General features: G+C 35.2%; 2 protein-coding genes across 20 annotated transcripts in view; one reads left to right on the forward strand and one right to left on the reverse strand.

The window, feature by feature from the left end:
- The window catches only part of Gpr160 (G protein-coupled receptor 160), a 61,444-nt gene that overhangs the window by 21,182 nt on the left and 12,305 nt on the right, over window positions 1-27,957 (forward strand). For 5 of the 12 annotated variants that reach the window (XM_010632371.2, XM_010632370.2, XM_010632372.2 and 2 more), the window contains 4 exons: window positions 5,324-5,355; window positions 6,073-6,189; window positions 7,568-7,717; window positions 12,575-14,624. In XM_010632371.2, coding sequence (XP_010630673.1) covers window positions 12,646-13,662 — 1,017 coding nt within the window. In that variant the 5' untranslated portion in view covers window positions 5,324-5,355; window positions 6,073-6,189; window positions 7,568-7,717; window positions 12,575-12,645 and the 3' untranslated portion in view covers window positions 13,663-14,624. Of the gene's footprint in view, window positions 1-5,323; window positions 5,356-6,072; window positions 6,190-7,567; window positions 7,718-12,045; window positions 12,166-12,574; window positions 14,625-27,957 lie in introns of those variants that run through there. The other 7 variants (XM_010632367.2, XM_010632377.2, XM_010632378.2 and 4 more) reach the window with 7 other exon arrangements.
- The window catches only part of Phc3 (polyhomeotic homolog 3), a 66,205-nt gene continuing 64,810 nt past the window's right edge, over window positions 26,563-27,957 (reverse strand). For 7 of the 8 annotated variants that reach the window (XM_010632366.3, XM_010632362.3, XM_010632359.3 and 4 more), the window contains one exon: window positions 26,563-26,981. In XM_010632366.3, coding sequence (XP_010630668.1) covers window positions 26,827-26,981 — 155 coding nt within the window. In that variant the 3' untranslated portion in view covers window positions 26,563-26,826. The remainder of the gene's footprint in view (window positions 26,982-27,957) is intronic. The other variant, XR_781874.3, reaches the window with a different exon arrangement.

The raw sequence follows: 27,957 nt of genomic DNA on the forward strand, positions 1-27,957 counted from the left end.
AGTCCTCAAACACATTATTTTAAATATTTTTATATAATATCTCTGGACAAATTTAGATGATCTGTCAGCCTGGGAATCTTTCTTCCTTTCTTCTGGTGCATCTGATCCCAGTTCTTTCTCTCATTTTGATGGAATATCTCTTCACCTGCTTTGTAAGAACTTTGTGTGAGGCAAGCATTTTTGAGTATGTGGCATCATTTTTGTTTCATTTTTCATTAATGTACCCTTAATTGACTATTTAGCTTAATATAGAGTTGTTAGAAATTTTCATTAAAGACAAAAGCTTTTAAAAGTAAACTGAGTATGGTGCTTAATTGTATAGTTGACAGTTTTACCACTTTGTAGGTAACTTATCTAATTTTTAAAAAATAAAATGAATATATTGTATAATTGATAGTTGAGCCATTTTGTGGGTAACTTAGTTTTTTACTTTTTTTGTATATTTAGTTTAAATACTAAATACATTCATATGGTTAGAAGATTTTTTTGAACTCAACATGTAGCCTCTCGAGTGTTAGGATTACAGGTATGTACCACCACACCCATCTAGAAGAATTTTAATAGTAAGAACAAAGTATATATACAGGTGCACCTCATTGTGTTTTGGTTTATTGTGCATTCCAAATATTGTGTCTTACAGTTTGAAGTTTTGTAGCAACCCTGCATCAAGCAAGCCTTGGCATCCCTTTTCCTAACAGTGTGTGTTTGCTTTATTTGTCACATTTTGAAAATTCTTATAATATTTCAAATTCCATTATTACTATGTGAGTTATAGTGATTTGTGATATTGATGTTACTATTATTATTATTTTGGAGTGCCACAAGCCCATTTAAAATGGCGAAATTAATAATAATGCAGGACCAGGGATTTAGCTCAGTGGTTCCACTGCCTTCCTTGCAAGCGCAAGGTCCCTAGTTCGATCCCTGGGTACCAAAAGTGATATAATAACAATAATAATAATAATAATAATAATAATAATAATAATGTAAAAGAGCACATGGATGGATGTGCTGGATGAACCTACAGAAGGAGGTCTTAATCCACCCCTTCAAATCCTTGAGTATTTTCCACAGCCATGAGAAGTTTCTCTTACAAATCTCAAAAGTTTCATATAGTTAAGGCCATAAAGCATCTGTGAGCTCTCCGCAGTTCTTCAGGAATACCCCATTGCTCTACTGTAAACAGCTGAGGACCATTGGAACCAAAACTCAGTAAATCCAAGATGTCCCTGTGACAAATGGCAGTAACTAGATCTTGGTGTCCGTCAGTAGCACAGCCTTCCAGAACCACTGAATGATAGGGTGATTCGTGAAGTAGCCATTCTTGTAAATAAAATGCTGTCTCCACTTTTTCACATCAGCATCACTGAGGCTGCATATCAGCAACTTCAGCTCATTTCCATCAGAAGTTCTGATCAGATCAATGGGAAGCAAAGTTACACGAAGCTTCCTGCCACCTGGCTGGGAAATGAGCATCGCTCTAAACGGCCAACCCTTCTTCATTGACTATAACATTGTCTTAATCCATTCATCTATTGATGGACATATAGGCTGCTTCCAAGATTCAGCTACTATGAGTTGTGCTCCTATGATTATGGTTATAAATGTATCACTGTAATATGATGTCCTTAACTCTTTCAGGAAGATGCCTAGAAGGGTAAGTCAAATGGAATTTCTAGTTTTTTGAGGAATCTCCCTACTAATTTCCATAGTGGTTGTACTAGTTTACATTCCCACCAAAAACAAAGTGTTCCCTTTTCCCTGCAGCCTCTCCAGCATTTGTTAGTGATTTCTTGATGATGGCCATTCTTTCTGGAGTAATATGGAATCTCAGTGTTGTTTTAATTTGCATTTCTCAAATGGCCAGCAGTGTAGCACAATTATAGTAGCTAAATGTTGGGAGCAGCCTATATGTTCATCAACAAATGAATGGATAAAGAAAATTTGGTATTTATATACTGTGGAGTGCTCCTGTGCCATGAAGGATAAATTCGAGTCATTTGCAGGAAAACTGTCGCGCCTTGAGACTGTAATCAAGTAAAGTAAATCAAACTTGGTTTCTCTTAAATGAGAACCCCAACACATAAAGTGCAAGATAAAAGATAGACAAGATTAAAAAAAAAGTTATTGTAATTCAGCCTGGCCAATGTATCTGAAAGTACAGTGATTTCATATAATTGTCTTATGTGGTTTATGTGTGTGTTTTTTTTTTTTGCCTCTTAGTCTGGCTGTTAATCTATGTTTATGATAAATTAACTTGATAGAGACTTACAAAAAAATATATCTGAAGCTCGTTAAAAAAAAAAAAGGAAAACCAGTAGTGGAGGGGAAGGGAGAAAAAAAAGAACTGAGATGTGTTAGGTACATGTACCAATTCCCCACAATGAATATAATCATTAGGTACTGCGAACATATAGAAATAATTTTTTAATAAAAGATTAAACTAGGGAATTAAAGTATTAAAATCTAACACTTTGCCAAATATAGTACCTTTTTTTTTGGCCAGCTAAATCTCTGGCCCAAATATATTACCTCTATAGTGTTGCTTCTTTTTTTTTTTGAGACAGTATGTAGTTCAGGCTGGCCTTGAAGTAGCCCAGGCTGGCCTCAGATTTATAGTGATCCTCCTGCTTCAGCTGCTCAAGTGCTGGGATTACAGGCATGAACCACTGTGCCTGGCTATCATGTGCTTTTAGAAGTCACTTTTCTATGGCTTTTTTGTTTTTGTTTTTGTTTTGTGGCGTATTTGCTATATTTAAGGCTTCCCCATCATGGAGGAACTGAATTCGATCAAAGCAGCCAGAAAAGCATTAAGGATCAGGCTGAATAGGAGAGGCCTGGCCCATGGAGTTTAGCCCTTCCAGGGCTTTTTTATTTAAGAACTATTAACACATGAGGTTAATAAAACATGTCAAAGAATTCAGAGAATAATAAGGAACTATATTAGCATAAGCCGTAATAATCACAAAAGCCGTTGCATTGGCTTAACACAATGAAGATTTGTTTCTTGGCTCGTACCATACATGAGTTGTGAACCTTCAAGGCCTTTGCTCCACACAGTCACTCAAGTTGACAGAGGCTCCACCAGCTTGAGCTGTGCCATCTGGAATGTGTGGTCTCTCCATTCCCTCTGGCAGAGAAGGAATACTGAAGGGTGGCACGTCTTTGCTTACGTACTTTGGTCACATGGGCCCACCTCACTGTAAGGGTCTGGGAACTAAAATCCTTCATGGGCTTAGATGCAGACAGTAAGTATGCATAAGTGCTGTAATTCTACACTAAAAGTAAAAATCAGGGCTGGGGATTTAGCTCAGTGGTTTCATCTCCTGCCTCGAAAGCACAAGGACCCAAGTTCAACCCCCCAGTTCCAAAAAAAAAAAAAAAGTAAAACTCATCTATCCCCTTACTCTGAGATAACCTCTACTTGCTGACTTCTGCCTGGCTGCATGGACCTTCCTAATGGGCAGTCTTAGATTTGAGTTGCTACAAATGACTCTTGTTGTTTGTCAGATCACTGATTGAATTGTGTCCTATCTTTGCTACTCCTTCATGAGATTTTCTATATGTAGGTAATATTAGGGAAAGGGCAAATCAAGAATCCCATGTTAACTGCCATGACAATGTAGAAGTTTCAATTTTTTTAAATAGTAATTGCTGCATTTTTAAAAAAATTTTTTTCCTCATTGAGCTTATTAGGTATACAATACAGTTACATTCATTATTGGGATCTTGTACCTTTAATGATAGGTCTTGGTTCTCATTTTTCCCCTTGTCCCTTGCCCACCCTTCACCCCTCCTCCCTCCCCCTTTACAAACACTTCATTTCCATTTTTTTATTTTCTCATATTTTTTTCTTTTCCCTTATTAACTTTCCCCTACCCTTCCCACTTTCCCTACACCTTTAGCCCCTTTCTTCCTATTTCACATTGTCCATTATATCATTAGGATCTTATGTACTATTACAGTTTATTCACACTCAGGGAAACTATTCAGTATTTATACGTGTGTGACTTATTTATTTCTCTTAGGAGTATATCCTCAATATGTATACACTTTCCTATGAATGAATCTAATTTCTCATTCATTATGGCTGAGTAATATTCCATTTTATAGAAAAACCACATCTTCTTTATCCAGTTTCCCACTGATGGGCAAATGGGCTGTTTCCAAGTTTTAGCTATTACAAACTGTACCACTATAAACATAGGTGTGCATATATCTCTGAGATATGATTCTTTTGGAAAGATACCCAGCAGAGGGATGGCTGGTTCAAATGGAACCTCTAGTCCCAGCTCTTTGAGGTATCTCCATATTGATTTCCATAGTGGTTGCACCAGTCTGCACTCCCACCCACAATGGAGAAGGGTTCCTTTCTCCCCACAACCCCGCCAACATTTGTTATTGTTTGATTTCTTGATAGTAGCCATTCTTTGTGGGATGAGGTGGAATCTCAGTGTTGTTTTCATCTGCGTCTCTTGAATGACCAGTGATGTGGAACATTTTTTCATATATTTACTTGCTGTTTTTACTTCTTTGTCTGAGAAATGTATGTTCATTTCAGATACCCATTTTTGAACCGAGTCTTTATATTTGGGGAGGCTGATTGTTTTGAGTAAGGAAATTTCAATTTTTAAAGACCTTGCTTTAGAAAATCTCAGGAAAGATAGACAAGTCACTGGTTTCAGTAGTTGTATTTATGAAAGAAACCTCGACTAGACAGAAGGGGGCAGGATGGGTAATTTTCACTGTATCTGCTTCTGTAACTCTAGTTTTGTTGTAAATGGCCAGGTAAGGGGATAGAATCCAGGGGTGCTAAGGTACATCTCCAGTCCTTTTTATATGTTGAATCTAATTATGCTATATAAATAATGAATACAGAATATCTATTCCTTATCAGAGTTGAGTGGTGTCTTTATTTTTCACTGAATTTAAATACATATCAAACAACCACATTTTGAGAGCTTATATTTACCTTTTAAAGGATAAAATTATCTGTTTGGATAGTTCATCATGTCTTCCTATGTCAGTAATAAACAGTCTAATTTGGATGGTGCTTTTTTAGAAAGTTAAGTATGTAAATTGGGTCCCTGTCTATATTTCCACTTGTGAGTTAAGCCATAACTGAGGCTTACTGGAAAACATGAGTTTTGAAATCAGACCTGAGGTTGAACTCAACCCCAAAGCTTACCTAAAGAAATGTGCTTATTAACTCCAAGGCTGTGTTGATCATGAGGACAGAGAACATATATTTTTTGTGATCGTTGTAGACTGAATAAAAGGTATGTAAAACTCCTGACAACACTAAAGATTTTTTCTTTCACAGGCTCTTTCCATTCATCAGGCTCACAGATACAGGTGAAGTACTAATCCCATTTTCTGAACTACAGTAGGCCAGAGTGTTACTGTTAGCCATGTTCACCTTCCCATCATGTTTGGTGCACATGCTTTCCTCAGACTTTTCTAAGACTGCACATGAGATTGCACAACACAGTTTTCTAATTTTGGTCATACAGTGTCTCAAGTTATTAACTGTTTTACTCTCCATCTCTCATGAATGTGCAGAGGACTTTCCAGAAGCTACCTGATGCGTGGATAACCTGATTAAATGTAGATGAAAACTCAGCTATCTGCTATTAAGCCAGACACTAAGGCAATGCAAAATGTGAAACAATGCCTTTTCACTAAAAAGTTTTGATTAGGAAAATATAGTAATTTTTCATTAAAAATGTTACATTAGCATACAACACGTGTCAGAGTATCTTGAAACGAAAAAGTTTGAAAACCCCTAGTTTAGAAACTCAACCCTAGTAGTAAAACCTGAAATGTAAAGCAGGATTTCTTTAAACAGATTTGATTTTATATATGCCCATCGCTCAGTCTTTGATGGACTTTGAATCTAAATATCCTCAGCCTTCTTTTGCTGGAATTTAAGAATGTAAGTAGTGAATTACTGGCTATAATCCCATAGAAGGTTACAGTTCTCAGTAGAGATCTGGAAATAGTAACACAACATGGACTTCACTTACAAAGATGACTAACTGATGGTTGTTTTGTTTTCTGTCTTTCACACAGAACTTACATAGCATTCTGGCATAGCAAAATGAAGTGCAAGGAACCAACAGTGACGTAATTGAAGGCAGTAAAATCAAGATCAAATAGGAGGATCACTGGTTAGGGAGACTCTGGAGAGTAAGTATGATATGTTGTTAGTAATTAGTTGGGTTATAGCTGGGTGTGGTAGCACATGCCTATAATTTCAGCCACTCAGGAAGTTGAGTCAAGAGTATCACAAGTTCATGGCCAGCCTAGGTAACTTAGCCAGACCCTGTCTCAAAATTTAAAAAGGGACGGGGATGTAGCTCAGCACTCCTTGAATTCAGTCCCCAGTACTGCTTTTTTTTGTTTGTTTTTGCAATTAATTGGGTTATAAGTGGGAAAGAGTCTGTCAGTGAAACTGTGGCTCATTTCTCACGCCCCAATTATACTTTCAAACTGGGCCAGATCACAAAGCAAAGCCTGGAGAATACACAGATTCCTTAATAAGACTTCTACGTTAATTTTTTAGGTTGCATGTGAGTCATAAGAGTTGATTCTTCAGTAGTTAGAAATCATACAGGAACAAAACCACATTTTATAAATATCTAAATCCTTATAGTTACTGTCACCATTTTTCAAGGGAAATTGAGAACAGATAGCTTATCAGAGGATTTTTTTCTCCTGAGCTAGGAGCCAGTTTAAAGAACAAAGTATTAGAATTTGCAGTTCTGGAATTTGAATGGTTTTTAGAGAAGTAAAGTACATATAAAAAAATTCATCTCATCTAAGAAGGTTTTGATTGGTTTTCAAGGTTGTGGTATTCAGGAACCATTATAAAATGTCCAGTCTCCTCAGTCTACTTCCTTTTGATGGCCACGAGTTGTATGTCTTCCCTGGGTTTTATTTTTCTTGCAGCTTTATGATTCTCTCATATCTTGCATTTCAAGATTTTCTTTCATTCAGTCCTCTTTTTTCTCTCTCTCTCAATTGAGTTTGTTGGTCCTTTTAAGGTAATACAGTACAGTTACATTCATCATTGGGATCTTGTACCTCTACATGACAGGTCTTGGTTCTCATTGTTTCCCCATACCCCTGCCCTCCCTTCACCCCCTCCCACCTCCCCTATTTACAGACTTTGTTTCCATCATTCAGTCCTCTTCTGAAGAGGTTCTTGGTCAGTGCCTTGGTGGCTACAGGTGATTCTCTCCTTTCTCTGTGCACCCTTCTGAGCCCCTACAGAGCACTGGTCAGCTTTTCTGGCCTTCCAGCTGACACCACATGTGAGGCAAGGATGACACGGAAATTTGGGAATAACCCCTTGGTTAATCTAATTAGCCTTGCTCATTCCATTATGCGTAGAAGTTGTAAAGGATAAAATCATCTCATATTGGTCATTCTTTTTTACTTCTTTTATCCTAAAGATATACTTAAAAGAATTGAGTCTTTATAAATACGAACCTCCACCCCCACAAACACACTTTAAACCAGCACTGGCTTGTTTAAAACTCAGCGTGTTGTTTTCTTGGCCCAGATAGGACTCATCTCGTCATTCCATCCAGGGCTCCTCATGCAAGCAGCCCCGCTTGGCAGTGAGCAGATTGGCAGCTGTGCTTTTGTGTCCTTGTACCACGAACCTGTGATGGGACTTTTTCAGATAAGGTCAAGTTAAACTACAGTATGTGTGAGTATAGAAAAAAACTTCAATGTAAGAAAACACTTGACTGGTTCTTTTATATCTATATCTATGGAAACACTGTGTTTTATAACTTACACATAGATATATATACACAGATTATCTGTATGGCTTCCTGAGTGAGTTTTTTAAAGAATAGATATAGTGCCCTGAGAATAAGGGTGCACAGTGTCAAAGATCTGATAGCCTTCTCTCACACTGATTTCTTTACTTTCACTCTCTTTACTACCCCTTTGCTGATATGTAATCAGTGCTGTTTTTCGGAAAGTTCAATTCTTTTTACTTTTCAAATGCAGTATTTCCTTATTTCTGTAAAATTTATTAAATGCAGAAAAAACCTGCAAGTATAATTTTACCATGTATAATTTCTTGTAAAAATTAGTACATTATTGCATAATTTTATAACCTACGGCTCTCTTAACATATTGTGCAAATTTATCATGATTTTTTTTTTCTGGTACTAGACATCACAGCCTCACTCATTCTAATCAACAGCTTTATAATCCCCTGTCTTTTCATTTTGACACAGCATCTCACTAAGTTGTCTAGGCTGGCCTTAAACCTGTGATCCTCCTGCCTCAGCCTCCAAAGCATCTGGGATTTACAGGTGTGGAGTACCATTGCCAGCTGACATTTTTTAACATATAAAAAATACACAAGGATTAAATTTAAGTATTTTTAGGGCCAGGGATTTAGCTCAGTGGTTCTGGTGCCTGCCTCACAAGCACAAGGACCCGAGTTTGATCCCTGGTACCAATAAATAAATAAATAAAATCTACGTGTTTTAAAAGTATGGTAGGAAACTGTCTTCCTATCTTGAGAACAGTTTTAATAGCTACATAACAATGATATACTATGTATTTCATTAAACCCATCTCCAATTGTTAACATTTGTGGGTTAAGATTGTTACAGGGTTTTGTTTTTGTTTGGTATTTATACTGATTGAACAGTATTACAGAAATACCACTGAGTCCACCTTTTTTTTTTTAAAGGATAAATTTCTTGAATCTCTTTCCGTCCATTTTTTCCTGACTTCTTCCTCTGACTTCTTTCAAAATCCCCTTTCCCTGCTTTCAGATGCACTTACTGTTCAAGCCTCAGTTCCAGCTCCTTTGCCTTTATTAACCCTCCTTTAGGAGCTCAGGCTTTCTTCTTTCTCTGTTTGTTTTTTATTAAAGATTGTAAACATACATGACAACAAGAAATGAAGATACTAAATAAAAATTTCAAATATACATATATATGACAGCAAAAAAAGGATATGAAATATACAAAAATCTATGCAACACAGACTGATAATCCAAATACATTCTTAGTTTGATATGATCTTCAAACGTTACATGTTCTTTCTCATTTTCTTTTCATTTATTTTTGAAATAATATATTTATTAATAAAACAAAGTTACATATTATAGTTGACAAACTGTCCTCAAAATTTTATGATTTATAAACTCCTTGGTTTTATTAATTTCATAAATATCATATGCTTGTTGACTGTATCACTTACATTTTCTAACAGAACTTCCCACAGAAAAGAAATATACTTATATTTAAAATCCAAAAACAACTAAAAGAGTTCACATTTTTAAGATCAGATTTTCTGTTTCTATTTTATTATATCCCATACTTATTTTTATTATATTTTTATAAGCATAATGATAGAATTTAACAACAATATATATGTAATATTCTTCCCAAACAAATGACTATGAATTAAATTAAGCATGTAATTTAGAGAAATCATAAGGTTGCCAGACAGACTATCGATATGTCAAATGTGCAAAATCCTACCACATTCATGAGCATGTTTCTCATTTAATAGTGCACACATATGTGTAAAAACATACCCCCCACACATATACACAATGCATATTTTCTACAATACAGTATATACTTTGGTATAATAAAACAGTGCAGTGATGTGTGGAACGTTTGTGATTTGTGTGATTTGAGAAAAACAAATACCATCTTTGAGGCAGTTGGAGAATTTGTAGTATGTACCAGATACTGAATGATATTAATGATTTAGTATCCATTTAGTTAAGTATAGTTATGATAAAATTTACTTAAAAATTAATATTTATTATCAGTAGAAAATAGGTACAAAGATATATTGATAACAACAAAATTTGTCTTAACAAATTTCCAACCAAACAAGCTGTAATGACAGAAAAGGAAGTTGGCAGAAGGCAGAGATGAGAGAGAATGACAAATGCACCTTGATCCTTTTCATACTACTCATATATACAGATTTCATAAATTCTCAAATAAAAAACCAAAGAAAATGAGAACCAAAATAACTCATCAATTTGGTAGACCAACATATAAAGACAAAGATTAATGTGTTGATAAATTTTAAAAATATGAAATGTAAAGCCTGAGATTTAGCTCAGTAGTGCTGCACCTGCCTAGCCAGAACAATGTGCTGAGTTTAATCCCCAGCACCAGGGAAAGAAAAAGAAAAAAAAAAAAAGAAAAGAAAAGAGAAAAGGAGCATATGTGCTTTCTAACATACTCAGTTGGTTGAAAATGAATTATCTGTTATCTCTTCCTCTTGAATTGTTCCCTTCACAAGGATGTAGTGAACTTCTTTGTCTCTTTCAATCAATTTAGGCTGGAAATTTACTTTGTCTGTGAATAAGATTGCTACCCCTGCTATTTTCTGGGCTCCTGTTGCATGAAGAAGTCTTCCGTCCTTTCACTTTCAGTCTATGGGCTTCTTTTTGCATTGTGTGTCTTGTATACAACATATTATTGGATTTTGCTTCTTAATCCATTCTGCTGTTCTATTTCTCTTGATTGGTGAATTGAGGCCATTGATATTGATGGTTATAACTGATATGTACTAACTTATTATTGTCATGTTTTTTTCGCCTTCTCCTTTTAGTTTCTTACCTTACCTATTTGATTTGCTCTGTTGGACCTCATTGTGTTGTTACCTTCATTGTCTTTTTCTAGGATATGGTTTAGAATTCATTGTAGTGCTAGTTTGGTATTCATGAAGTTTCTCAGGTGTTCGTTGTCATGAAAGTATCTTATTTCCCCATCCATTTTGAAAGAAAGTTTTGCAGGATACATCAGTCTAGGTTGGAGGTTGTTTTCTTTTAGTACTTCAAATGTCTCATTCCAGGCTTTCCTTAACCTAAGGGTTTGTGTTGAAAAGTCTCTGATGGGCTTTCCTTTGCATATGATTTGTTTCTTATCTCTTACTGCTTGTAGTATTTTGTTCTTCTGTTGGGTTTCTGGGATCTTGATTATTATATTTCTAGGTGTAGATTTTTTTTTGATCATGGCTAGTTGAAGTCCTGTATGCCTCACTTATATGTCAAATTCTTCCTCTCTGGGAAGTTTTCTATAATTAATTCTGTGAACAGCTTTTTTAAGTCATTTGCATTTTCTCCTGCTACTTCTTGGATTCCTATCAATCTTATGTTATTCTTCTTTGCATCATCTAAGAGTTGTTGGATCGATTTCTCAAGATCCCCTACTGTTTTTAAGAGATCTCTCTTTTCACGGTCACTGACTGCAATTTTATCTTCTATATCTGAGATTCTGTCTTTGGACTCTTATTCTGTTGCAAACACTCTCAATGGAGTTTTTAATCTCCTGGATGTCTGCTCAAATCTGCCCTATGGATTCCATTTCTTTCTTATATTGGGCATTTATTGTTTCCAATTCTTTCTTATGCTGGACATTCATGGCTTCTTTTGTGGTCCTGAGGCTCATCTATTTTCCTCTCTTTCTGTTCTGGAGTCTTGAATTATAACTTTCATTTTGCTTGTCAGCTCTATGATTATCTGGGAAATTACTTCTGTTTTAAATTTCGCTAGAGCCTGATTGATCAATTTTGTTACTTCCTGTACCTTGAATTCAGAGTGTCCTGATGGTTCACTGTCAGACTTTTCATCCTCATTTGCCCCACTGTTTGCCACTGCTTTCTTCTTACTCTGTGGTCTCTCTCAGGTATGATACAAGAAAGATCATATCTTGAAGGTAAAAAAAAATTTTTTTTTGGTACCAGGGATTGAACTCGGGTCCTTGCGCTTGCAAGGCAGGTGGCAGAACCATTGAGCTAAATCCCCAACCCTCAGAAGGTAAATTCTTATCCTCCTCCATTATTTTCAGCTAAACCATCTATTTTGCATTTTTGAGCTTGAAAGATTTCTTTTTTTTTTTTTTAGGTACTGGGGATCGCACCTGGGTCCTTGCACTTGCAAGGCAGGTGGCGGCAACACCCACCCCCTTTTTGAGACAGAATCTCACTATGTAGTTCAGGCTGGCCTTGAACTCACTGTATAGCACAAGCTGGCTTTGAACTCTCAGCAATCCTCCTGCCTCAGCCTTCCAAGTCCTGGGTTTACAGGCATACGCCACCACATTCAGCTCAAAGATTTCATTTTGATGATGATTGTGCCCCTAAAGAATGTGAAAACTGGTATGTTGAAGGACCCATAAGCATAGCCTTTAAGTTTCACTAGCAAAAAGACAAAAAGTAGGTATTGCTGTCCAGATTCAGTAGAATTGGATTGAAAACTATCAGTGATTATTTTGAGTATTACTGTCAGACATTATTCTAGGCATGTGTTGTGGTTTTAATAGATTAATATTTCTTCACAATGTTAAAACTTAACATAGGAATTAGTCACATAACATTTTGGTTTAAAAATCTGAGAGTTCTGTACTTAATACATTAATTCTTCTTGATCATGTTCAGTATTCTGTAACCATTATGAATATAATTTTATTTATGATAAATGACAAGTAGATTTTTACAGTAGAAGTACATGCTTTTAAAATAGGTGACATCAAGATAACATCAGGTTTTCTTTTCATTTGTTTTGCAGGAATGGAAAATAAAGTGAAGCAGTGTTCTATTATGTATTTTTCAGCAGGTCTTCTTGAAATTTAACTAAAAATGACACCAGTTTCTTCAGACAACTGCTCTTTTCAGTACCAGTTACATCAAACAAATCAGCCTCTAGATGCTACTTGTCTGTTGTTCTTGATTGTACTTGGGAAAATATTACTAAATATCCTCACACTAGCAATGAGAAGAAAAAATAGCTATCAAAATTTTATGGAATGTTTTTGTGTTTCATTAGCATTTGTTGATTTTTTATTTTTAGTAAACATTTCCATTATATCCTATTTTAAAGATTTTGTACTTTTAGGTATTAGGTTTACTAAATACCATATCTGCCTCTTTGCTCAAATTATTTCATTTACTTATGGCTTTTTGCATTATCCAGTCTTCTTAATATCTTGTATAGATTATTGCCTGAATTTCTCTAAATTTACCAAGCTTTCATCTAAATGTCAGAAGTCGTTTTATTTCTTTGTAGTAATTTTGATTTGGATTTCAGTTCTTGCTTATGTTTTGGGAGAACCAGGTATCTACCGCAGTCTGAAGGCACAGAATATTTATTCTTACCAATGTCCTGTCTATGTCAGCACTCAGAGTTACTGCCTCTCACTTTCCATGATTATAATTTTATTTTTGGCTCTTACAACCTCTTGGTCAGAAGTTATTACCTTGGTACAGGCTATTCGAATAACTTCCTATATGAATGAGCCTATCTTATATTTTTCTTCTTCATCCCTCCCTAGTTACATTGTAAACTCTAAAAGAATACTGTTGCCCAAGCTCATTGTCTGTTTTCTTGGTACCTGGTTACCATTTGTACTGCTTCAGGTATTCATTCTTTTACTTAAAGTACAGATTCCTGCATATATTGAGTTGAACATTCCCTGGTTGTACTTTGTCAATAGTTTTCTCATTGCCACCATTTGTTGGTTTAATTGTCACAAACTTTATTTAAAAGATACCTCATTACCCATAGACCCATTTGTTAACTGGAAATGCTGCTTCATTCCACTTAGAATGCATAATTTTGGACAAATTGAAAAGCCTATATCAATAATAATTTGTTAATATGTTGCCATTTTAAAACTGAACCAGTTATAAAAATCATAATCTTAAAAACAGGAAAGAATGGTGACTCAGGACATGCCAGAAAGTGGGACTAAACTGAAGCTCTTTTTCCCTCTAACCTTTTATACTTTTCCAGCATATTTTTGGGGTTATGATATAGTTTTCTGTAAAAAACAAAATAATGCCAAGAAGTTCTTACGTCTATTTAGGACTACTGTATAAATAAATTTATTAATACAAAAGTGAAATGAGTTAATATTTTACCATACTGATGTTCTTGTTGCCCCAAAAAACTGGATACAAAATATTATACAAATCTGAGATTTCACCAACTCTAAAATATGAACTTAAACATTTTATCATATTTAAAAAATAAAAACCACTTTCTTAGAATGGTGTGGTATAAACTTTAAGAGGAAGATTAGCTCATTTAAAACTGAGCTAATTTTTAAAAGTATTTGTGGAAGAAGAGTTTCATTTACTCTTTGGAAATGGGAGTAGTGAGTAGGTTATCTTCCGTGACATACTGGATTTATTTGGTCATATATTTGCATATCAAACCATAGTCATACTGTAGTAGTTTATCACACTGTAAAAGCAAAGTTGCTCAGCCATGAGGCTGGGATTTGGGGATGGGTAATTATTTGTGGTGGAGGCTGCTCTCTGCAGTGCAGGGTAATTATAATTAGCAGCATCTAACATCCCTGCTTTTTGTCTCCTCAACGCTAACAGCACCTCCTTACCCAGTAGTGACAGTCAGAATGTCTCCACACATCAGGCCTCGCCTGGTGGGTGAGCATAATGGCACAAGTTAAGAACCACTAGGGTAAAAAACAATGAGTGGCAGATACTCTGATCATTTATGTATCAAGCTATGTAGATATTTTGATCTAATTACCACTTACAAATACTAAAAATATACTGTATAAATCTAAAATGAGCATTTTTAAAACTGGTGTTTTTTGTGGTCCTGGGGATTGAAACCTGGGTCCTTCACACTGAGCTACATCCCCAGCCCTCTTTATTTTTTGACAGGGTCTCACTGAGCCTTGGTTGGTCTTGAACTTGTGGTCCTCCTGCCTTAGCTTACCAAGTAGCTGAGACTATAGGTGTGTGCCACCATTCCCACCTGGTGGCTTTTATCTTAATAGTAAATGTTCCTATGTTATGATATGCTTATTTATGTGTGTGTATATGTTATAATTTGTCCCTACATGCTATTTGTGACCCACAAAATTGAGTTCATGATCCACAAATACATTCCTTTGCATTATTTTGTAAATGTCCTAAACAAGTGCACTGGAGCACAAATAATAGCAAAGACATAGGAAGTTATTTGTGCCAGGCACTGTTGCATTTTATACACAGTAACTGATTTTTCATAACTTTCATATATATTATTATCACCCTCCTCTTACAGATAAGGAAATTAAAGCTTCAAAATTAAACTCACTGGAAGACCACACAGCTAGTCAGTAAGGGTTGAGAAAGGGTATGCGATTCATACTCAGAAGTCTGGCTCCAGAGCTCATGTTCTTTACCACTGTGAGACACTACTCTTCATTAATCCCATTCATTTTTTAGTTGTTTTTTGTTTGGTACCAGGGATCAAACTTGGGACCTTATACTTACAAGGCAGGTGGCAGCACCACTGAGCTAAATTCCTGGCCCCCCATTGTTTTTTTTTAAATTTCTATATATTTTTTTCTCATTAAGTTTATCGGTACATTCAAAGCAAACAATACAGTTAACATTTATCATGGAGATCTTGTACCTTTACATGATATATCTTGGTTCTTATTTTTTCCCCATACCCGTCCTACCTTCACCCCCTTCATCCTTCTCTATTTACAAAGACTTTGTTTCCATTTTTTCCTTTCCCCTCCCCTTCCCACTTCTCCTATAGCCATCATTCATTGTTTTTTAAAAAAAGTTTGTTTCAGTCAAATGTGAAAAATGTTTCCTAGGCCGGGCATGGTGGTGCATGCCTGTAATACCAGCACTTGGGAGGCTGAGGCAGGAGGATTGCTGTAAGTTTGAGACCAGCCTGGACTACATAGTGAGTTCCAGGTCAGTCTCAACTACATAGTGAGACCCTGTCTCAAAAAACCAAAACAAAAAATAAAAATGTTTCCTAATTATTTTTACCCAAAAATGCACAATACCCATGACTATTTTAAGGATTTGAGGCTGCATAGAGAAGAAAACCATTTACTTGTGCAGTTAGCACTAGCCACCTAGGTCAAATCAAAAAATGTTGGGGGCCGGGGATTTAGCTCAGTGGTTCGGTGGCCTGCTTCGCAAGCACAAGGACCCTAGTTCAATCCCTGGTACCAAAAAAACAAACAAACAAACAAAAAAAAAAATCAAAAAATGTTGCAGGGTGATTAGGAATTCCTTTAGTTGTAAGTATAGGTTAAGCATCTCTAATCAAAAAGGCTCTGAAATCTGAAAATTTTAAAAATATTGACACAAAGTTTTGAATTTTGGAGGTTTTTGGATAGGAGATCCTCAGCTAGTCAAGTTTATGCAGATACTCAAATATGGAAAACTTTTGAGATCTGAAAATTTATGGTATTAAGCACTTCAGATAAGGCATATTCAGCCTGAGCCATTTATGAAAAAGTTGGATATTAGAAACAATGTGGTAAAACAAAGTTCTAGAAAAATCTCTAGATGTCAGCTTTTGTTCGTCCACATGGTGGGCCTTCTGGCTGCCAAGAACCCGCACTTTTATTATTCCAATTCAGAGCATCTCTTAGCTTTAGATACAAAATCCCAGGAAATGACTGGTGTGACTTGAATCACATGGCCACATCAGGTTCTGACAAAAAGACACTCCAAGGCAGAGAAGCATCCACTATACTGCATAGTAACACATGAAAAAAAAGAAAATAGGAATAGAGATCACATTGTTCTATAAAAAAAGTCAAGTGTGTCCAAAGTTCAGTAGAAATAAACCTGGAGTGAACTGAACAACAGGGTGTGTTTAAACCTCTTGAAGGTCTAAACCTGGACCCTTTGGTTTTCCTCTGAATGCCTTATCTTCCAACTGGCCATCTGTGAAAATGGAATATTTTAAATATGAACTCGATTAGTATCTACATAACACACTGCAGATTTTAAGCCTAGAGAATTTATAACTTTCGAATCCCTCATTAAGCTTTTGTTTATTTAAATTTCCCTACATCTTATAAACTTAAAGGAAAAAAATTCAACAGACCAACCAAATGGAAGAGGCTTTTATTTGTAAAGAAATGAACTTCCAACTAGTCTACAATATATTATTGTAATATAAACAATATAAATAAATGATCCTGTAGGCCCACTAGTCTTCCATCCAGACCCACACGAAGCAGTTACAATATTCTGTGTGAAAATGTGCAGGTAACAAAGGTGCAATTACAAGCAAGTTTAAGCAGCAGAGTATAAGGTGCTTTCATTTAATAGTTAATGTTGCCATCAACAAACATTTGAATGCTCAGTTTTACTTCACTGAATAGACACAATGAATAAGAAAATCTAAAATTCATAACCATGCTATTTGTTAATATGAAAGTGCTTTCTTTTTTAAAAAAATACACCAAATGAACACTTTTTACATAAATCATGGTGTGCTCTTATAATGCAAAATTAACTTCATTTTCAAGCTATACATTTTAAAACTTTAGCTACAGAGACTAGTTTAGGAATTCTAATGCTAAGAGTGCAAAAACTATTTCATTTCCTGTAAGAGGATTCTAACGCAATAGCCAATGTAAAGAATACATCTCTCTATAATCTTAACATTTTGTTTTCTGTAAAGATAAAGTTCTTTCCCTTGGTGATGCTTTGTCCATCCTAGGTGGATCGTTTTTTCTTTTTTGGTACTGGGATTGGACTCGGGACCTTGTGCTTGTGAGTGTGATAGAACCACTGAGCTAAATCCCCAGCCCTGGATTTTTTGAGGTTTAATAATATTAAAGTCTTATTTATTTATTTATTGGTTGGTTGAGACAAGGTCTCACCATGTAGTTCAAACTAGACTTGAACTCACTCTGTAGCCAAAGATTGCCTTGAACTCATGGTGATCCTCCCTGCCTCAGCCTCTTGAATGCTAGAACTGAAAGTTCTATTTTAGAACAATGGGAGGAAACAAATGGAATGAAAAAAATGTGCTTGAATCATCAAAATTTTGAAAAAGCTTACCACAATAATATGCCATTGTTAACTACAAAAGTTTTTAAGGAAAAAAAATTCTAATTTAATCAAGGCTTAAATACAAGGTGTGGTTGGAATATATGGTAAATATTTAAAATTTGAAATATTTATTACAGTAAAAAACTGCCATTAAGCCCCCTCAAAATACTTCCCCCTTAACTTCAAACCCACTTACTCCAGATATCTTGCTACTTTCTGAAGCAGTTCAGGAAGTCCTCTTGCGTCTTATGAGGTGGTATCAAAAATAAGGTCAGTGAGGCCAGGAATTTGGCTCAGTGGCACTGCACCTGCCTAGTAAGTACAAGGTCCTGAGTTTGATCTCTGGTACCAACAACCAAAAAAAAAAAAGAGGTGAACGATGCCACTGAGTGCTTTCCAACAGCGCCAGGCTGGTAAAAACATTGTGGTGTGTCCTCATTCACCGGATCTGGCACCATGCAGATCTTTGGCTCTTTCCCAAGTTAAAACGAATATGAGTGGTAAACATTTTTTTTAAAATTCAGTCAGAGGCAGCCATAACAGTGCAACTAAAAACACTTGTGACAGGACTTTCAAACTGCTTCAGAAAGTGGCAAGAATGATGGGCTGTGTTTGACGTAAGGAGTATTGTGACAGGGATTAATGGCAATGTGTCTTAACAAATTTAAAAGGAACTCACTAATTTTTCATCGTGCTACATAGCTTTTCATTACTGTCAGTATCTGTCCCTGTACACTGCTGTCCAAAATATCCAACCTTCCCTACAAGCATGTTCCTTACCTTGAGGATCATTTTGGAACTCACCCTTTTTCCTCTTGTGAAAAAACAAAAAAAAAAAAAATCATTTAAATAAGGCAACTAGGAATCTAGCCAAACAACTTGGAAATTATATATCTAAAATTAACATCTTTGTACTCAACTGAATTTTCAAATTTTAAGAATACATATACAAAAATATGCAATAGCTATTTTAACAGCATAATTTGAGTAAAATATTTGAAAAAATTAGTACACCTTAAAAATTAAAACATTAGTTTTAGCCAGTACCATAGAACAATTTATAAAACCTAGATTATGTGGCAATTTAGATGTCAGTGTTCCTGTTTCAATCAGTTTGAGAGTCTAGATTCTTATCCCATTTATTTGGATGTTTTCCTGCTTCAACTGCAACTGTGACTGTATAAGTTTTAAAATATATTTTGATGAAGAATGTTAGTATCAATTGATACTAATATTTAAAGCTAGAAATTACAGTGTTTTGAATCCTAGAGTGACAAAGGAATTTTACTCCATGAATAATTGATTCAATGTTTACTCTCCAAATACTTGTGAATTCAAGCAAATGGTTTTAACAGTTCTGCATTTTAAAAGGCACCCTTTTATTATGCAATACATATACTACAATTCCTATATAGCTTTACAAGGTGGCCATCTTTTTATTGGTACATTTTAGGTATACAATATAATGACAATCATCACTGGAGATCTGTACCTTTACATAATATGTCTTAATTTTAAAAGGTGGCTATCTTAAAAATACGATGAAATTTTTGTGTAATTACACAAAAAGCCTGTTCTAGTGAGAATTTTTTAGTTTTCAAAAATTGTTTACACTTGTGCTCACTTCAGCAGCACATATACTGAAAATTGCTACACTGCCAATAATGGGATAAAGCTTTTGCAGTTAAAAATGTACAATAAATCAATGTCAACTTCTTTTGTCCTGTCACCCTGTATATTAACAACTCAAATATATTCAAGGGTCAAAATAATGCTATGAAATATTGGCTATCCCAAGAATTTCAAAATGTAAGTCATTGAGTGCTTTTAATTTTGTAATCCATCAGGTATATTGTCAATTGATGTGTAGTATATATGTTACAGGAACTATGGTGTGATTCAGACCCTTTGTCATCTGGTCTAATTCTTTACAATGCATAAAACATTCCTTCTCAATTCTAAATTAATCTAGACATAGTATTAATTAAGTTTAAGCTATGATGAATTTTGTTTGAGAAGATTTTACTTGTTTCTTAGTCATGTATACCACACGATATGAGCATTCAAATGATTTGTTAAGTGGATGTCTAACTATGACAATATTCATGTTCATGTATTTCATGGTTAACCAACAGATAGCATTTAGAAAATGGTCCTCATTTGCTTATTTATGTGAATTTTCTACGTCAATCCTTAAGAGAATAAATACTATACAGTCAACTGGGAAATGGATGCTTAAAAATTTTTTAGCAAAACTTCTTATATATAAAACAAATCATTAAAAAGCAAAAGGGAACAGAGTAGATGCAGCTTTTAAAATACTCCATTATGTGGCCTAGCATCACAACTGCAGAACTGGGAAAGACCAAGATGCTTTAAGCCAAAATGCACATTTTGAGTAGTGCAGACACAATACTGTATGTTCAGAAGATTACTGTACATAACCGCCCAAGGTGTCACACATAACTAATTAACCAACAAGGTGAAAATCCAGTCTTCAGCCCAGTGTGATTTATCTTCACTCAACATGTTAATTCAGTGAGACTATCTGGTACTATTGACAGATTACTCATTTTAAAAAATACTCAAAATGAGTATTTCAAAGACAAGCAGTATAAACAAAGATTTTTATCACTGGACATTTTCTGGTTTACTTGGACCAACGCTAAAATCTTCCTTCTTTCTTAAGGGGCTGGGCATGGTGGCACACACCTGTAATCCCAGCAGTAGCAGGCTCTGGGAGGAGGATTGCTGCAAGTCTGAGGGCAGCTTGAGCTACATAATGAGGTCAAAGCTAGCCTGAAATACATAGTGAGACATTGTCTCCAAAACAAAACAAAAAAATAGTTAAATAGGTTGATGTTTATTTCACTGATGGCTACAAGACCAATCACTTTCAAAACACTTCACTTTTTTCACTGTTGTTAATGCTGCACAGAACATGAAATTTAATAGATAGTAATCCATGAAGTGTAACTTTTAAGCCAATAAATGATGGCTACTATCCTTAAAATGATTACTAGTTAGGTGGCTTGCAAAGATTCACGACATTTTCATAGTAATTAAAAGTATTATGCTAGCGAAACAAGTATTTAAAATCATACTGTTTCCAAATATTCATTCATTTCTAGACTTTTTAAATGTGTTTTTCTTCCTGTGGATTCACAATGAACACTATCAGTATCACTGAGAGGAACAGTACTTTTTTGAAAGGCAAAATTTTATTATTTTCTTCTCTTTTTTTTGGTTCTGGGAATTAAACTCAGAACCTTGCACTTGCAAGGCAGGCAGCGGAACCACTGAGCTAAATCCCCGGCCCCCCAATTTTTTTCTAACAAAGCTTTAAGCCAAAAATTCATTTTTACCTCTTTTATAATTAAAATCAGCAGCTTCAAACAAAATGAAATGTCTGCAAGCTATGAAAAGAAACAAAACTTTTGTAGCAAACACTTCCCAAAGGTTCCACACACGACTCTAGGGCCACGCGTGTCTGAGTAGAACGGGGAGTACTACACAGGGAAGCTGCCTTGCAGATGCAGAAAGGGCACGGACTCGCCAGATGGCTTCCTCTGGAATATGATGGTAATGTTTAGTGCCTTACAAAACAGCTTTATCATGGTGTAATTCTAAAAGAAAATATGTGCCAAAAAAGTGCAAGACTTTGGAAACTTTTTCCAAACAAACTTCCTTTGAAAAAAATGGCTTTTACTGCTGCTATGAAGCAAACTGTACAGTGATACATTATACAATTTCTAACAAAAGGTATTCTCTCCAATTTTTTAAAGATGTACAGCTTCACAGGTTTAAATTTTAGTAAGGTAGTATATTAACTTCCTAATACTGTATTTGTGCTTATCTATACTGAATCAGTCTTTGAAATGAAATTGAATACTGTAGATTTACAAAATACCAGTATTAATGAATGTGGGTTACACCATTCTGGTGTGATCCACACTGCTTTGCTCCTAAGAAATAGAGGAATGCTTGTGTTTACTGAAATTGAGACTAATAAAAAACCCTCTACCTCGTAGTCACCCTTTCTTCAAACTGAGAGACAATCTAACAAAATACTGTTTTAAAATAACTTTAAAACAATCTACATAGTTCAAATGTGGTATCTGAAAATAGAAACTCTCCTCTATAATTTTGGCCATAAGAGCCTTTGAATTTTTGACAGTAGTCTCCAATTGTAACAGCCATCACCTTCAAAAATGTAAAAATCATTAACATGTGTCACTGGTACTGTTAGTATCTATGGCTCCTGAGATTAAGGTCAATTGGTAAAGGGAGTAAACAAATATTAGTTGGTAAATCTTGACAAATTATAGGAGCTGAGGGTGTAGTTCAGGGGTCAAGAGATCCTAAGCACCACCAAACAAACAAAAGACCCTAAACTTGTGTATTTATTTACTTATTTTAGTGCCGGGGATCGAACTTGGGTCCTTGCATTTGTGAGGCAGGTGGCAGCACCACTGACTCCCCAGCCCCCTAAACTTGTGAATGGAAACCCAACAATTATAATTATTTTGAACTGCTGATTTAATTAACTGTGCTATCATCTTGAGTCTTGGGTCTGGAATACTTTTGGTCTTCCTATTTGTCTCCTCCTCCAATTCCCACTTTTCCTCCCAGAAATTGTTCCACAGGGCACAGTTAGTTACATACATGGTACACAAGAAACAGACAAAGCAAATGTTCATGGCTGGGCCAGTTTCTACTATGCAAAGATTTCACTGAAATGTGACTGTTAGTCATCGTATTGAAAGGGTGTTGAGGCTGCCTCCCTCCTTAAAATTAGCCTCATTACAAAATCTGTAGGATTTTTCAGGTAAAAGTCTCCCAAAGAAAAGTTTTCATGCAGTTCTGGGAACTGAAAGCAACGTGAGAGGAGGAAGTGAAGTGAGACTCTTTAGAGCCATTAGCTAACACATGTAACACACAGAGCCAGGAGGCAGCATGTGTTTCTGCCATTCACCAAGGATGAACATCTTCAAATTAGAACCAGGCTATTCTGGTTGAAAATATATCTTTAAAATATTTTAGCAGTGTTTCCAAGTCAGCGATTTAATTTACTCCACAGTCAGGCTCATTAGCATACATCTATAATAGTTTACTTTTTCCGAGATTGTTTAAACACATGAAAACAGCCTAAGATGATGTGACTCTGTTACGTCCTTAATATACTTGTGCCATGGTGCTACAAAAATCCTGCAAATGTAAACACTAGTAAAATATATAACTGAACAAGCCAGTGAGAAGGGGGCGCTCTGACAAATTTCAGTCCAAGGGTTGTATTGTGAATAATGTCTGTTCTGTAATTTTATACTTAATGTATAAAGACAAACTGTCAAAAATCATTCAAACTGTGGTCACGATACTTGTTTCACATAAGTTATGACTACTGCTATTTAGCTCAGTGGCGCCATGCCTGCCTTGCAAGCACAAGGTCACAAGTTCAACCCCCAGTACAAAAAAGAAAAGTTGAGTATTTCAATACACTAGGAAGCAAAAACAAAATGGAATAACCTAAAAAAAAAAGTCATTTATATTTTAAGCTAGGAAAAATCTGAATTTTAAAATCAAAAGTGCAGAAAGTTTTTCAGTGCTGAAGTAAGCTAAATTACCAGAAGTGGAGGGTCTCCCTGTCTGCCTCATTCCCGTTCTCAAGCTCAAGCGCTGACATTTTTTCCTCGTGTTCTACCTTCTCTGTTCCTTGATGATAGCCCTTCAATGGAGACTTTAATAAAATTCTGTATAGAGGATTCCACAACAAATTTAAAAGAGTTATATGCCACTAGAACAATGACAGGTTTAGGGACAGCAGTCTGTCTCATGCTATATTAATTATATCAAAGCTGCCATAGCTGTGTCTTACACATGACTATGCAAGGCTTGATAAACAGTAACATCATACAAAAATAATTTTACAAACCAGCTCTCCCAGCTTGTTTACTTTCCTAGGAATACAAAGCTTAAAGCAAATAAAAATTACGGTTTTCTCCCCAAGAAAAGAGTGCAACAGTTTAAAGTTAGGAAATGCAAATATAGGCAGCAAAAATAGGAAAAACCTCCCATGTTTCCTATCTGCTTGTCATTTTTTTCCCCAAAGTCCTAAAACACTTAGTAATATGAAAGGAAATGAAATAGTAGCACACTCTCCTTAATTATAATGAAATGGCTCAAAGCTCAGAAGAGAGGTGGGCAGCCAGTGTTACATATATTTCCATTATATATAACTGAAGCTTTGAAACTAAGGTGATTACATCATCTAGACACATATAGGTATGTCAACGGTAGAACTACCACGGATAGTAAAAACCACTTCCTAATAACTGATGTGAAAACAAGTGTATTTTCTAAGTATGTTATGAGTGGGAACAACAGAAGATAGGACTAGTTTTAAGATTTAGGAGCTAAAGGTGTTCTCCAATAGAAGTCCTTCTTATGAGCTTCTATTAAATAATTAACAGTGCTTGGCACAGGGGCTTAAGTACAGAAAAACTGGTATTAGTATAGGAAGTAAATGAAAACTTACAACATGATTCAAAGTTAACACCTTAAAGGCTATAGATAAAATAGTAAAGAGAGATAATCATTATTGCTTGGGGAGGCTATTCCTGAATAATTAGTTTTACCTACAATAAAATTTTCATTCCAGGGGAGATTTTCCTCTGTGCCTCCCTCCTTCACATCCAGTGGGCAATCTCTTACAACTGCTTAGCCTATATATTCTGAAATTGCAAGATGAGGTGAAAAGTGGATGGCAATTCCAGCATGGTTAACTGCTAACGATTGAAAACTGATTATAGAGTACTACCTTTCCTTGAAACTTTAATCCAGTAATTTAAAATGTGATACAAAGAAATATATAACAGATTACAAGCTATTGTGGATCTGGAACATGAGCCTTATATTACATTACACATTCTAATCCTACACATGACTATCAATAAACATCATTATTTAAAACATCACTACACAAAGAATCCCACAAAGCATACATTCAAACAAGAGGCATCTAAAGATTAAAAAAATTACCCGCTGTATTTTTGTATAAAAATAATCAACATTTTCTAATGTACACAAAGCCAAAAGATAAATATCTGTGATGTCTTTAGTGACATCTTTAATTTTCTACTAGCTCAACAAAATCTTTTGGAAAAGAGCAGTGAAAAATGACTTAAACTCATGGGCTCCATTTTTCTTCACTTTCTGAGTTCCCATGGCCAAATTATCAGTGTGTGTTCCTTCAATTATTAAAATGTTTCAGTGCTGGGCCTTGTGGCACATGCCTGTTATCCCAGCACTCAAGAGGATGAGGCAGGAGGACTGCTATGCGTTCAAGACCAGCCTGCGTTTCATAGTGAATTCCAGGGCAGTTTGAACTACACAGTGAGATCCTGTCTCAAAAAATAAAAAAACAAAAATATTTCAATTGTGGTAAAGATATAAGAAATGATTAAAACAAAACCTTCATAATCTTCTGAAAAGCTTTTGATGTCCAGAACTATAAAGCTCTCAGTATTCCATGATTTTGTTTTAGTGTCACAACTCTACAAAAACCTGTTCGGTGAAATAAAAAATTTTTAAAAATTAGATATGATCATCCGAGAGAAATCACTTTGTAAATGCTTTGCAGGGAGCATGCAAAGATTTAGTAAAGGAAAAGGAATGTGCATGCTAGCTAGACTCAGCATGTTCAATATTAGACAAAAAAAAAAATCCAAAGATCAATCACACATCCACTGCAAATTTTTCTGGCCAGAAAAAGATGTAATGGATTATCAATATAATTATGCCTTCATGAGTGCAAAGGAGCACAGAGGTATGAAAGATAATATGAATCAGTAGTATTTGAGGGTCAAATTATTTATAAGCTAGTCTTTATTTTTAAGCCAATTTTATGTTTTCCCTCCTTTGTGTATATATAATTTGGAAAAATACTTCAGAACATTAATACTATCTGAATAATACTTCCATTGTATATGTATTCCTTGTTATGCCCCATTTAAAAAAAACTCCCTCTGGGTGAAAAAGAGCAACATTTATCACTCCTTCCTCATTAGGGTTTCTCAACCTATCACTGTTGGCATTTTGGATCAGACAATTCCTTATAATGGAAGGCTGTCCTGTACACTGTGGGGTATTTAAGAATGTCTCTAGCCTCTTCCTACTAGATGGCAAAAGCAACCTCAAACTGTGACAACCAAAATATTTCTAAATGTCCCCTGGAGAGCAAAACTGTCTTCCATTAAGAACTCTACTCTAAATTAGAAAAATTGAGAGAAAAATTAACTTTGTCACTCAAGCCAAATTCTTAAAAGAAACCAACTCTTGATCTCTGTATCAGTATTATTCATGCTAGCATACAATATTTTCTTAGAGACAAAGTATTTGTCGGGCTAGGGATTTGGCACAGTGGTTCCACCACCTCCCTCACAAGTACAAGGGCCCGAGTTCAATCCCCCATACCAAAAAAAAAAAGTATTTGTCTAAAAGATATGATTTTTAAATTCAATCTGATGTTTCATTATATATGATTCCATTAATGGACACCTAAATCATTCAATATCTATATGACAATTTGTAGAAAATTAATAGGGTACAAAAATGTGTAAGAAAACTAAATTAAAAGAAATGTAAATCATCAAATTACATTTAAAAGGATTCTTTATATTAATGATAAAATCACTTTTAAAAAAATTATCTAGTATAACATGTTTCTTTGAAAAATACCATGGCCCTCTATAACAAGTCTTTTAATGTTGCATGTAACCTGTAAAATTAATTTCACCAATGTTGGCTAATTATGAAATGTACAATGAATATACCTGTAGAGGAAATATCAGCATTTAATAAAGAGATCTCAATGTGCTTGGCCATCCACCATAATAAGTGTAGTATTTTAGTCCAAATTAGGCCTTTACCTTACAAGTTTGTTTAAGAACAATAAAACTGGTGTTATATTAAAGGCCCATGTGCATGTTAAGACTCCTTCAGAGAGTTGATGCGTGCACAGATCTTTAGAGCTGGGCCTAACTTAATATTCATTGCACTCATGAGATGGTCTTCTTTTAGCAAAAGAAGGGCCTGTCCATCAATCTCTTGTGCTCTGAACTCATCTGCAATATCCTGGCAGCCTGGAATTTGATCAGAAGAAGGAGGTTAAAATTAAACACACAAGAATTAGACATTACTTCTAACAGTCACATTTATGCTCTCACTGGATCTGAGGATGTGAAATACAAGCTGATAAGTGAAATTTACTTAATAGTATTCTAGGATTCACCCTTCGAAAAAGAGTATTTGTTCACATTCAGAAAATAAGAATTAATTTAAAATCAAGCTCAAGCAATTTACTTGGAATTCTTGCTCTAAAAATAATACTGTAAAAATAGTAAGTAAAAATGTACAGTGATCAATCTATATATAACACTTCCTTCACAGAAAGGACTATGGTGTCACCTCAAAAAATGCTACAAATGCAGGTTTGGATTAACCAATTATAGTTAATTTGTCTTTGTCCCTCACATATAGGCACAGAGAAATAAAATATAATGCTCTGCCACACAAATAACAATCTGGAATATTTTCTCAAGTATCAGAGTATCACTTTCATTATCATTTGCATTTTAATTTATGATCTTTATGCCAGCTACTTCTAAAATATTTTTATTGTACACTCAAGATTGTAGTATCAAGCCAGGTGTGGTGACACACACATACACCTGTAGTCCCAGCACTTAGGAGACTGAGATAAAGAGGATCACCACAACTTCAAGGCCAACTTGAATTACACAGTGAGACCCTGCCTCAAAAAGAAAAAATTGCAGTGTAAGAACAGTGCTGCTAAAATATATTACACTGCTCAATTTATAATTTCAAATGCAAGTCTATCATTGAACTCATCTTCATTTTTTATAACAAAACAAATTTTCACTGAAATTACGAGATTGCAGGCTAATCTCCAGCCAAATAGTATCAGTTTTTTGTCTAAAATGTGTGCTTTTGGGGCCGGGGATTTAGCTCAGTGGTTCCAGCGCCTGCCCTGCAAGCGCAACAACCCGAGTTCGATCCCCGGTACCAAAAAAAAAAAAAAAAAAAAAAAAAGGGGGC

The sequence above is a fragment of the Fukomys damarensis genome, unplaced genomic scaffold (assembly GCF_012274545.1).
Source record: "Fukomys damarensis isolate Sample0158 unplaced genomic scaffold, DMR_v1.0_HiC HiC_scaffold_12, whole genome shotgun sequence".
NCBI classification, from domain to species: Eukaryota; Metazoa; Chordata; class Mammalia; order Rodentia; family Bathyergidae; genus Fukomys; species Fukomys damarensis.